The 13,764-nt window shown below is 39.6% G+C and overlaps 1 protein-coding gene across 1 annotated transcript in view; it reads left to right on the forward strand.

Annotated features, from left to right (window-relative positions):
• Positions 1 to 13,764, forward strand: part of TNS1 (tensin 1) — a 432,414-nt gene that overhangs the window by 230,151 nt on the left and 188,499 nt on the right. The window contains exons 7-8 of the mRNA XM_015410026.1: positions 4,832 to 5,003; positions 6,309 to 6,359. Of these exons, the coding sequence (XP_015265512.1) occupies positions 4,832 to 5,003; positions 6,309 to 6,359 (223 nt within the window). The remainder of the gene's footprint in view (positions 1 to 4,831; positions 5,004 to 6,308; positions 6,360 to 13,764) is intronic.

Consider the following 13,764-nt stretch of genomic DNA (forward strand, 5'->3'; position numbering starts at 1 on the left):
GTAATCCCAAGGTATTTTACCTTGTCAACAATTTGAAATCCAGTAGCTTGATATAGATTTTCTCTTTGTTTCACATCCATATTTTTTTGTCAGAATCTTAGTTTGGTTAACATTTATTTTCAGTCCCACTACTTGTCCATATCCTTGAATCCTTTATTTTAGTTTAACGGCTACTTCCTTCGGTTGTTCCATAATAAATGCAATATCATCAGCAAAAGCTAATAGTTTGTATTCTTCTCCTTTCAATTTTAATCCATTAATCTCTTTATCCCTTCTTATTACGTTATTTAATACCTCTAAGGCTAGGATGAATATAAGAGGAGATAGAGGGCAACCTTGTCTAGTCCCCTTTTGGATCTTAAAAATGTTTGTCAATTCGCTATTCTTGCTCTTTGTTCATATTAATAAAGTTTTCACCTGCTTCCACCATTCACAATGTCTCTGTGATGAATGGCCAATTAACCTTGTCAAACGCTTTCTCTGCATCCAAGAATACCAGAGCTAATTGTTTACCATGATGTATTTCATAATATTCAAGGATATTCATTAGGCATCTGAGGTTATTTCTCATCTGTCTTTTAGGTAAGAATCCCGCTTGGTCGTGATGGATCACTTTCATTAAGACTTTGAGCTAATATTGATGCATATATTTTATAGTCCACATTCAACAAAGATATTGCCCTATAATTTTTAATTTCTTTTCATCCTGGTTTTGTTTAAGTATCAAAGAAATAATTGCCTCTTTCCAGGTATCCGGAATCTTCCCTTCTTTTCTCACTATATTACATATATCTTCCAAGGTTATTATTATTTGCTCTTTGAAGATATGATAAAACTCTATAGGCAATCCGTCCGGACCAGGATCTTTCTCTTTATTTTGTTTCTTTATTGCTTCAATAACTTCTGTCTTAGATATTGGTTGGTTTAATATTACTTTTTGATCCTCAGTGAATTTTTCCAATGGATGTATCCTCAAATAATCTTTTATGTTTTCTATGTTCACACTCGGTTTGTCGTATAAGACTCCGTAAAAAGTTTTCTATTGCTTTCTGAATATCCACCATTCTATTTATCTTTTTATCATCTTTTCTTAATGTTTTAATATATGTTCTCTCTTTCTGTTGTCTAAGTTTTATTGCCAACCATCTGGTAGGTTTATTAGCATTTTTGAAAAAGTTCTGTTTTGCAAAAAATAGTTTTTTTGCTAGTTCTTGATGGTGTAATAGTTTAAGTTTTTTATCCGCACTCTCTTTTGATATCATTTCCATCATTATATTTTCCTGGTTTTGTATTTGTTTTTTCAAATTTTCATATTTTTTGTTTCCTTCGTTTATTTATTATTGATGTCTCTTGTATCATATTTCTTCGAATAAATGCCTTCATTGCGTCCCATACAACCGTTATTGAGGTTCCTGGTCTTCTATTCTCTTTAAAGAAAAATTCCAGTTCTGTCTTTATTTTCTTAACAAATTCTTCATTTCTCAGAATTGACACATTCAGTGTCCATCTACTTTTTTTATTAATCATTTGTAGTTCCATATATACCGGTTTGTGATCTGCAAAAATTCCAGCTTGAATTTCTGCTTCTATCAAGTCTTTTATCAAAACCGTTGAGATCCATACCATATCTTTATCCCATACAGAGTTGAAATTGCCTAGAAGACAGATATTTTGAGAGTCCTGTTGAGTAATAAGATCGTGAAGTTTCTTGTAGAATTCTTCCTGGTCCTGGTTTGGAGCATATATGTTTACTACCAAAACATTTCCCCCTTCATTTTGTATTTCCACCATTAAAATTCTGCCATCTTCAGATGCATATGTCAATTCAGGAAACAAGTTATCTTTAACATAAGTAGCCACTCCTCTTTTCTTTTTCTCCTTGTCACAAGCTACAAAAGTTTTTCCTAGTTTTTTATTTTGGAGATATTTTTCATCTTTTCTACATATGTGTGTCTCTTGCAAACAAATTAAATCCAGTTTCTGTTTGGCCAATTGATGTAATATCCTTCTTCTTTTTCGTGGTCCATTCAAGCCATTGACATTTACCGATAAAATTTTTATCTTTCCTCTATCCATCATTTTTTCCATTCTGTTGTTGCATGTTTTCTCTTATCAGTTTCCAGGTTCCATCAGGTTGCCTTTGGGTCACTGTTCCCTTGGTTTTGTCCCTCCTATAGCTCCTTCTTCTTCTTCTATGTCTTCATCTTCCTCGGCACTCATCTCTTTTCCAAAGGTAGCCAAAAAGTCTTCCACCTTGAATAAGGATGTTATCCGATACCTTTTCATCTGAAAAATAAAAGTGACACCCTCTGGAAGGAGCCAGCAATATTGTACATCGTTTTTCCTCAGGAGTATTGTCAGTTTGGTATATTCTTTTCTTTTTTCTCTTACCCTCCATGTGTTTTTCTTCCAAACTTTTATTTCATTCCCATCTATCATCATTGGTGTTGCGTTTACTTCTTTCAAGATTTTATCTCTAATAATTCTTTTGCCAAACCAGATTTGTACTTCCCTTGGAACTTTCATTCGTCTTGCGTATGCTGAATTCATCCTGAATACTTGATCAAATTCCTTTAGCATCTCTTCATATAATCTGCTAAAATCTTAGCCATTTTTCCGATGATGTCTTCATCTTTTTCCTCAGGAATATTCTGGAATCTCAGTACATACGCTGCTTTGTTGACTTGAAGTCTAGTCAGCTCTTGTTCATATTCTTCTTGCTTCAAGTCAAGTCTCCTTGTTTCATCTTAAATCCTTTTCATCTTAAAGTCCATCTTTTCTGTTTTCTTCTTCAATTCCACAATTTGTTTTGTATTTTCTGAAACTAGTGTTTGTATTGCTTGTAGACTGCTCACGAATTTTTCTGTTATTTGTTCCATATTTGTTTCCACTTTCTTCATTTAAATTTTGATGGGATCTACAGCTTCTGCGACAGAAAGTTGGACCAATGACTGCATCTCCTTTTGTGCTGGGGCTGAAAATTTAGATATTGTGACTCCTCCCACCCCTGGTGATGATTGAGGTGATGGTTGAGGTGTTTTTAGTTGCGTACTTTTAACGTTAGTTTGGGTTGCCATCTTGGCTCTCTTCTAAACATGATATAAGTTCTTTTCTTATTGTCAACTCTTTCCAGCCAGATTTTTGTTTTTATTTAGTTTACTTCACAGCCTGGCTCTCTGCCAAGACTGTCTAATCTTTATTTTAAATACTACTTCAATTTTGACTTTGTGCCCAGACCTGTTGCTTTTACACCTCCTTTTGGCTGAACACCTGGGAAATGTTTTGATAAATAATTTTCAAGGTCACTCCTTCCGATGGTTTTTCCAGTAAAAGAAACTTTGAAGGGGGGGGGATAATTATTCTCAGTCAGCCCTTTAATTTTCTTACTTCTCTTACTTTCCAAATTACAGTAACTGGCAGTCCTTTACACACACCCCACTAAATTTGTACAGGGCTACCCCATTAGGTTCCTGCCCTGGCTCCCCATAGGAACAAAAAATGGCGAGTGTTGCAACAAATGATGAATGAAGAGGGGGTGGGTTTATTCTGTTAGATCCTTATTAAGGAGCTTATTCCAGACTTTGGCTTTTTCAAATGCATGCCTCATAGATTTGTTGTTAATGTCCTACTCTGCCCTACTGCTCTGCCAAGAATAAATCAAGATATCTCCCCTCGTCACTTGGCCATTTGAGCAATACTGGGGAGAATCTCCCACCTGCTTCTCTGGCTGTCACATTAAAAAGAGTTATTTTAGCTTTTCCCTCTGAGTGTGGGTCAGACTATCACGACTGTTGGCTTTATACTTGTTTAACAAATGTCCAGACACAGACATCTGGGAAACGTCCCTCTTCCGTGGGCATCCTGTTTTCCTGCACTTCGGAGCCCTACTTAAAAGATAGCACTTTAAATCTGGGGTTTTCGGTTACCTGTGGGACAACTGTGGACTTTCACCTGTCTGATCGTTCCACCAGTGCACAATCCTCCCGTTGGGGTGGTCTGATGTCAGACCATCCCAAGCAGGCGCCATTTTAAAAAATCTCTACACATGCACAGATCAACAAGGACGTGCTGTCACGTCTATGTGCATGCACAAAAAGGTTTTTTTTAAAAAAAACCCACCATGCACTTCCTTCAACAAGGACATGCTGTGACACCTATGCACATGCGCAAAAAGTTTTTTAAAAAACCCCACCGCGCATGCCTCCTTCAGTGGATGCCATCTAGAGAATCCACAACGGAGGCAGCTCGCGGTAAGGTGATTCACCAGGGGGATATCTGGTCATGCTATGATGGATTAAAAAGATCGGGATAAAATTCAAGCTGGCATAATTACGGGATTAGCTGCCCATCTGAACGCACCCTAACATGATGTTCACCTGGAGCTTTCACGGTTAGCATTTAGGCACCAGGGAGAGACATTTTTGTTCCATAGGCTTTTGTCTGAATTAATTGTATTTTGGGTTTCAAGGGTATTTTCCTGTGTTTTATCTACTGCTGCTGTTATCTCTGGCAAGACTTACCTGAATAATGTTATTATTTGTATTGTATTATAATGTTTTATTTAGTTGCTACATACTTTAAATTGTTTTGTTGTTTTGAAAAAGTGAGATGTAAGTAATTGTAATAAATACACTTCTTAAATAAAAATTGCATAATCACTCATGTTGCTTTAATTTAAATCAGTAACTGCAGTTGAAAAGTACAGAAGCCCCCTTGTAGTACTCCAGAAACAGAATTTACACTTGACAGTAGAAGCAAAGTGAAATAGTGTTCAGTTACAGAGATGCTTTGTATCCTTCAATGACTGTTCAATTGCTTCTCTTTGGTTTAGGAGCTTGAGCCTATATCAGGCCATGGAGGACACTTGTGAACTAGACCTGGTGTATGTCACAGAGCGAATAATTGCTGTCGACTTTGCAAGTTCTGCGGAAGAGCAGACCTTCCACAGCAACCTGAAGGAAGAAGAACAAATGCTTAAATCCAAGCATGGGGACAGTTACCTGGTGAGACCCTTTCTGAATGATGATTCACAGCATATCCAGTCCAGCAAATTTTCGTGGGGGGGGGGGGGGGGAGAATCACCCAATGAACAGTCGTAGTCCATGTGAGATTCTGTGATCAGTTCCGGTTTGCACTTGACTTCCTGATTTTTCTGGGTTGTTGTTACAAAAAATAAATAGTGCGTATTTTTGTATTTTGCCTAAGACTGTTTGGTCTGGATCTTTTCTTACCATTCCAGCTCTCTCTTTCAAGAGCAGATTATCCCTGATTTTTCTTAACCGTATCTTTGTGCCATGGCACGTATACCCAGTCAGTTTTGGCTGCTACTCTTAAGAATGTAATAGAGCTTGTTGGATCAGACTAGTGGACCATCTAGTCCAGAATGCTGTTTCACACAAAGTTGCCCTGGAGGGCTCAACAAGCAGTACGTAGAAGCCGAGGCCTTCCCCTGATGCTGCATCCTAGCACTGGTATTCAGAAGCTTGTTGTCTCTGTAGATGGTTCAGTCGTCATGACTAGTAGTTGTTAATGTTCTCCATGAATCTTCCCAACCCCTTTCAAAGTTCTCTTTTAGCAGAAGCTTAATTGGGCAATCTCAGGATTGTGGTAATCCATTACTTTATAAGCGCATTTCAAGTCCCCAAAACTCTTTCCAGCAAACTATGTTAGCTGTTTTTGTCTGCCTAAGGAGACATGGAAGTGACAGCGCTAATTGAGAATGTATTTGTTTCTTAAAAACCTATATCAGGGGTGTCAAACATGGGGGCCGGATGAGGCCTCCAGGGGGCTTCTATCAGGCCCGCAATGGAACTAGCTGTCTTCTGCTTCTTCTTCCAGTTCTTTCGCTGCTGAGTCATCGTAGGTTTGCAGCTTACAGATACACATCTGAACAGCATACTCAAGATTGCAACAGCTCAGGCATTTTGATGCAATAATTCAGAGCAAGAGGTGTCAGTTATCAGAGACAATAAACAAAATATTGTAAGAGTGCTAATGTTTTAACCATGTTTTTATTTTAAGTAAAAAAACCCACACCCTTTGTGTTTGTCTCCTTTATAAAGTTTATATCTCCGCTACCTGGCATTATATTTTGTGACACACGTGGCCCGGCCCAACGAGGTCTCGTTTATGTCAGATCCGGACCTCATAACAAATGAGTTTGACACCCCTGACCTATATCTTCAATTCCAGGAAAAGGAAGCACATATAGAAATAAAACATGGTGCAGCTGTGACATTTTCCCATACTGATTCCTACCATGTGTGTTACCCATGTAAACTAACCCTTTCCCTCTTTCCTTCTGCTAGCTTTTTAACCTGTCAGAAAGGAGGCATGACATCAGCAAGCTCCACTCCAAGGTAAGCATGACTCATTCATAGACAGATAACATTGCTGCCGAAGAGAGTGAGCAAGAAAGAAGTGGTTGGGGAAGAAAATTCTTTGCTTTCCTTGAAAATGGTTGGAGAGAAAACAGAGGGAGACGCTGCATTTGTATAAAAAGCAAACACATTTTTTTTAATTTCTAAAGAGAAAATAAAAAAGCATTATCACATGGCAAAATGTCATCATCTTGGTCCAGTGTTGGAGCCCCTGTCAGTGCAGTGAGGGGAAATTGGAAGGCAGGGCCATTCTCCATCTCCTGACCCTCCATTCCTTCAGTGTCAGCACTTGGACCCCAGCTACATGATATGTGGATAGGGAACTGCTTGGAGAACTGCACTCAGAGAGTGGCATTTCATCTGAATGGAGGGAGGTGTCCAGTGGGGTGCCACAGGGCTCGGTTCTGGGCCCGATACTTTTCAATATTTTTATAAATGATCTGTATAAGGGTGTGGAGGGGCTACTCATTAAATTTGCAGATGACACCAAATTATTGGGAGGAGCAGTGAATACACCAGCAGATGGAGATGCAATTCAACGAGATCTGAACACACTGGAAAAGTGGGCAGATGTGAACAAGATATGATTTAACAAGGATAAGTGCTGAGTTCTACATCTGGGTAACAAAAATGAGGAACATGCATACTGGATGGGGGATACACTTCTGGGAAGCAGTGTGTGCGAACAAGATCTTGGGGTATGGGTGGACCATTAGTTAAATATGAGCAGCCAGTGTGATGCAGTGGCAGAAAAGGCTAATGCGATCTTGGGGTATATCAACAGAGGTGTAACATCTAAACTGCACGATGTCATAGTCCTGCTTACACTGCATTGGTCAGGCCGCACTTGGAGTATTGTGTGCAGTTCTGGAGGCCTCTTTCAAAAAGGTCGTGGACAAAATAAAGTGGGTGCAGAGGAGAGTGACAAGGATGATTGGGAGCCTGGAGACCAAGCCCTATGAGGAAAGGCTCAGGGACTTCGGAATGTTTAGTCTGGAGAAGAGGAGATTGAGGGGGGACATAATTGTTCTCTTGAAGTATCTGAAGGGCTGTCACTTAGAGGAGGGCAGGGAGCTGTTCCTGTTGGCAACAGAGGATAGGACTCATAATAATGGGTTTAAATTAAGGGCGGGAAGGTACCAGCTGGATATTAGGGAAAACTTTTTTTTTTAAGAGTTGTTCGACAGTGGAATCAGCTGCCCAGGGAGGGGGTGAGCTCCCCCTCCCTGGCAGCCTTTAAGCAGCGGCTGGGCAAACACTTGTCAGGGATGCTCTGTACTGATCCTGCATTGAGCAGGGGGGTTGGACTAGATGGCCTGTATGCCCTTCCAACTCTCTGATTCTATGTTTCTGTGTTTTATCAAGCATGCTTTCTCCACAGCCTACTTGGCTTGTTAAAAACTGTACAGTGTAGTGTAGCTGTTGTTCACAATGAGTGTTCTGTAGAGATGGTTAGGATAGAGCAAACAGCGCCTCACCTTATGCTTATCACAAGGTTTAGAGGATTCTTTAAGTAAGTGGTACTCAGTGGCTTGGGAGCCACACAAGGCTTTTCTTTGACATGCCACTCATGAGTCTTCTGAGCACTGTTCCCCAATGTGGCAGTTGTCGTATGTTCTGAGGAAGCGGACAAGGCCGTCTGAGGTAGGTGGGGCTGAGAGAGCTCTGACAGAGACTGCTCTTTTTCAAGAACAACTGTGCCAGAACTATGGCTTGCCCAAGGTCATCCAGCAGGTGCAAGTGGAGGAGTGGGGAATCAAACCCGGTTCTCCTGGATTAGAGTCTTAACCACTACACCAAACTGGGAGACCCACAATGGCTAAGCTATGGTCACTAGTGCTGATAGTGCAGTGGGCATTTTTTTTAAACAAGTAGGCTGAGCATCTCCAGAAAGGGACAGATAATGTATTAGATTTTGGGATGAAGAAGATGTTCTGTTGGCTTATATTTATTCCTTTTGGTCAGGTTCCAAAAAGGCCATGCAGTCCATGGAGCCATGGTCAGATCCAAGGAAATATGAATCCAATATCTCTGAGTCTAAAATATCAACTCAACCACCAGATCCTTTTCCCTTCTACTCTCTGTGATTTTTGGCTCTAGACTTGGCATCCAGAATAAGTTGCTTGAGCTGCCTTTGTTCTTTTTGGATCCCCCTCTGATGTACTGCTCCTTAAACCCTTTCTACGATTGGTGTGTGTGCACGTGTGCGCACGTGCACTAATCCCTTTGTGCTGTTGCTGTCTTTGGCAACCAAAGAAGCTGTTCATCGACCCAGAGCAAGGCACACAGCTGAAATATTTATCATGTTTCTTTGCTCTAAATCCAAGAGGAGCAGCTAATGTTTAAACTTACCACCATATTTATCAAGAGATTGTGGCAGCAGGTCGAGAATGCTGGCTTGGCAAGCAGGAGGAGGGGAAAAAAGACTTCAGGGAGCAGAGAAGGAAAGTTGTTGGTCTCTTGTAATCAAAGACAGTAACCTTAGCAGAATAGAGTGCCTCTGTAACCATTCAAAACAGAATTGAATGGTGGAACCAAAAGATTTATTATGAAAATATTGTATAGCTCACCTTTTCTTATGGCTCAAGGTGACTTAAAACACATATAACATCATACAATAATAAACCCCCCAACCTAATCTCTCTATATAATAATTCTCTGTTGGTGGTGGCACGCTGCTGAACATTCCACACGGCGCCCATAGCCTTTGGCTCCGTGATCTGTCAATCAGAAGCTGTCCCTATCCACTGGCTGCGTTGCCTGAGTCTCGCCTCCAACATTCTAAACAGTTTGCTGTTCCTCTCCCCCCATAGCCAGTCAGAATACAGAGGTTATTTGCATATGTGGCCTGATTGGCCTTTGCCTCAGAGCACAAAGGTTGTTTGCTGTTGTTGTTCTGAGGTAAAATGTATTCTGAGGTACCCTTAGTGCCTGTTGGGAGAAACCATTGTTGCCAATCTCCAGGTGAGGGCTGAAGATGACTCAGAATTACAACTGCTTGGGGGTGTGGTGATGCCATGGAAGATGGCAGTCGCTTGAACTGTGAGCTCTATCCCATATCCCTCTTTCAGATATAAAACCAACTACCAAAAACCTGCCCCGATCCTTTGGACATTGGGGAAAAAAATGGAACACTTACAACATCTCTTAAAACACACCAGACGGCAGACAAAGACTTCTTCCTGCCCAGAAACAAACATCCTGAACGGTTCTCTCAGAGAGCGGGAAACGCAAAAATGGCGGCAGAGAACACTTCAACGCAAATACAAGTAAAGAATACAAACGGCCCAGATTTGCCTACTCTTTTGGCAAATATGGAAAAACGCTTTACTGAAAATATGCAGACCACCATACAGACTTATCTGCAGCCAGTAGGAGAGCAACTGGCAGATATTCAGACTGCCTTAATAAAAACGGCTGGTAACGCAGAAACGGCACTTAACATGAGCCTCATACTCAAAAAAGATATAAAAGAACTGACAGTCCAAGAAATAAACTATAAAGAATGATTATTAATTGTTGAAACGCAAGTAAGGCATCTGAATGTGAAATTTCGGGGGATCCCAGAGGGAGGGGAAGCTAACTCTGATTTAATCTGTGTTATTTCATCATGGCTGGCATTCGTATTTAACTTAGAAAAATGGGTAGCACCCATCATTTTGTCAGCTTACAGGCTTGGCCCCCCAAATGCTCCCAAAAGCCATGGCCCGAGATATTGATATTTTAGACTCCACTCGAGAGACATTCTGACAAAGTTTGCTGACAAAAGAACCAAACAAAAAGTCCTAAAGGAAGCAGCAGCAAGAGGTTACTTAACATATAAAAATACCCAAATACAAGTCTTCCCAGAGTTACCATCAGAAGCCTTGAAAATTAGACATGCCCTAAAGCCTCCTCAGAAAATTATTAAGTTCCTACCATGAGACTCTCTTTACAACACGCCGTCGAGTACTTCATTCCCCACAGAGCGTCCTTCCTTACTTCAAGACGAGGGGTCGAATTAGCATGAAAAATAAGATTGCTCTTATTTGCATCTGATGCTAGTTGGTTCCTAATTGTTGTAGTATAATGGTTTTTATTTTGTTGGCTTTCAAGTGCATTAAGAAAGGGGGGGAGGGTTTACAGGGTTCCTTGCTCCTTGTTAAAAGAGACTGCAGCTGGCTTTCTGGTTTCAGGGAAGGCTGAGTTTACAGCAAAGATGGTGCAGCGCTTTACACAATTTTACTTCTATTTACTTAAAAAGGTACTGACTGAGTGCAAGTCAAGCGGTTTTTCCTATCAGTTTTTAAATTCCTCCTACGGTATTTTGATCTGACAAATGTACATAGCAAGTTTTGTTTGTTTCCTTACAGCTAAACTCAAGTTCTGAAGCCTGCCACTCTCTGTTAAGAGGCAGGGGAGGAAATATAGCACCGTTTTAGGTTTCATAGGTTTTTCTGGTCCCTATTAAATTTTATCACTAAGAAGAGGTTAGTACAACTCCATAGCTCTTTCATATTAATCAGTTACACATAGATATATAGTTGAGGCTTGGAGATCTTTATAGTGAAACCTTTGAATTAGATAGATAGTAAATTTTTAAAATATATTTCATACCTGGATAAGTCCTTATATTGTTATTGAAGTTCATCTCATTTCTGCAGCAAAATTAACTTAATTCAAATATAAACCAATTAATTCCTATTAGTGATTTGAAATAGCATTAATTAATTAGTACTGTGATTTTCTCCCTGATCTACTGTGATTTAATTATACAAAGTCTGTTGTAGTGATTATTTAACCTATCTCATTGCCATTGTAACTCAACAGGCTTTTTAATAGCACCTCACTGCTCCAATTAATTTTATAGCTGTTTTAAAATAATTAACTAAATACTATTGCACTGTTCAACACATAATTGCAAGCTTTGTTATTGCTGTTTTGAAATTTCTGAAAGTGTAAGTTTAATATATTGCATTATTAATTCTAATCAATTTTATAGCTGTTTGGGTATTTATACTTAATTGCATTGAACTGTTGATTCTTATCTCTTTTACTGTCTTGCATAGAGATAGTTTGACACTGCTTACTACTCCTACACCTTGGTAAAACGCTCAGAGCTGCTCAGACCAAATTTTCTGTTTTTGAAAAGCGTTTTATAGAAATAATACAACTAGTTAAAGTTTCTGGTACTTCATGGCTGACCAACTTAGTTTCAAATCCCTCAATGCTCGAGGTCTGGACACAAACGCATAACCTTCTTTATTTTGAAAGAAAAACCGTCAATATTGTTTCTCCAAGAAACACATTTGAAAACTGAGGCTGAACAAGTCTTGAAGTCAGCATGGCACGATCAACAATTCCATGCTGGTGGGTCGTCTAAATCACGAGGAGTAGCCATCCTAGTAGCAAAAACAGTCTAATTCAAATGTGATGACATCCATACAGACCCACATGGCAGATTCATATTCATCAAAGGCACGCTGAATCAAACTTGTTTTACACTTGCATCCATCTATGCTCCAAATGATGCTCAGGAGAAATTCATAGATGACACAAATACAGTGCTAAATAACTTCAAGGAAGGCCACGTCATTGTTGGTGGAGACCTAAATCTCATCACAGACTACATTTTAGACAGATCAGGAAACAAGCTACAGAAAAGCAGAAAATCCATCGATACTTATTTCAAAGACAACAAAACTGGTGACGTGGAACAACATATCATCTGGGACACCCTTAAAGCTGTGATAAGAGGCAAAGTCATATCCGTGGCTGCGCACCTGAACAAAGAAAGACAACAACAATTTAATATGCTATCAGATAAAATCAAAGAGCTAGAAGCTGATCACAAAAGAACCAGGAGTAAGACAACTTGGAAAGAACTTGAGGCAACTCGTAGGACCCTACAATCACTAGAGACCCAGAGAATCCAGAAAAAACCTCCTTTATGTCAAACAACACTATTGGCAAAAGAACCCCAAAAGCTTAATTTTTTTTATCACTGCACATCAAACAAAAACAAAACGCACGCAAGATTCTTACCCTCAAATCTAAAGAGAACATCATCTTGACCAAATCTTTAGACATTGGGGAATGCTTTGCACAATACTACGAAGAACTATACGCCTCCACAAACCCAAAAATGGAAGATATCCAATCTTTTTTTGGAAAACAATAAGCTCTTTAAATCGCTGTCTATAGACTACTCAGGTTTTTTAGATGCCCCCATCACTGCGGATGAAGTCAGAAAAGCAATTACACACACGAAATCAAACACCGCTCCAGGCACAGATGGTTTCGGTCCAGAATTCTATAAAATGTTTCAACTGAATGTGGCAGAGCAACTAGCTGAGACCTGCAACCACATTTTGAAGACGGGGATAATTCCTCCATCTTGGAAAGAATCCTTAATACTTCCTATTCCCAAACCTGCGGGAAACAAAGAATCTCCGTCCTCCTTCAAATCCATTGCTCTCATCAACTGTGACACAAAACTCTTTATGAAGATACTGGCCTCCAGACTGCAAACTATTATACATCATTACATTGAATGCGATCAGACAGGCTTTATTCCAAACAGATCCCTAACAGACAATATACGGCGTACGTTAAACATTATTTCTTATAGCAAAATCCAACCAGAGGACTCACTACTCCTTTCAGTAGACCTAGAAAAAGCCTTCGATAGCGTGGAAATTAAATACCTACAACACCTTCTGAAAGTCATGAACTTTGGCTCAAACTTCCGTACAGGTATCCATTCTATGTATTCAGCTCCCACAGCCAGAATTCTTACAAACGAGGACACGAGCAGATCCATCAAGCTACAAAGAGGGTTGCCCACTATCCCCACTGCTTTTTGCCCTAGCAATTGAGTCATTAGCTTCTGCCATCAGAACTCATGCTTCAATCCAAGGCATTACGATCAACAAAATACAACATTCGGTGATTCTATATGCTGGTGATATGATCATCTTTCTCTCCAACCCAGAAAAGTCATTATTTCATTTACAACACCTGTTTAAGAAGCTATATCTGGTCACTGGCCTGAAAGTGAACCTACAAAAATCAAAAATCATACCAATTAATATCAACGAGGACACAAAAGTCAGGCTTTGTTCTACTTATCCATTTTAGTGGACATCAAATAATTGGAGATGCCTTGGCGTGATAATACCACCTGACCTAAAAGATTTACTTCAATGCAACTTTCACGATGCCTTTAAAACAACAAAGAACTCCCTATGTCAATGGAACCTCTTTAAACCATCTTGGGCTGATAAAATTGGACTACTTAAAAGCTTCATACTACCTAAGTTTTTATTCTTATTCAGAGCCCTGCCGATCATCATCTCACAAAAAGATCTGACCAAATGGCAATCAGAGCTTAACAAGTTCTTTT

The sequence above is a fragment of the Gekko japonicus genome, unplaced genomic scaffold, assembly GCF_001447785.1.
Source record: "Gekko japonicus isolate JY-2015 unplaced genomic scaffold, Gekko_japonicus_V1.1 scaffold219, whole genome shotgun sequence".
In the NCBI taxonomy this organism is placed as follows: Eukaryota; Metazoa; Chordata; class Lepidosauria; order Squamata; family Gekkonidae; genus Gekko; species Gekko japonicus.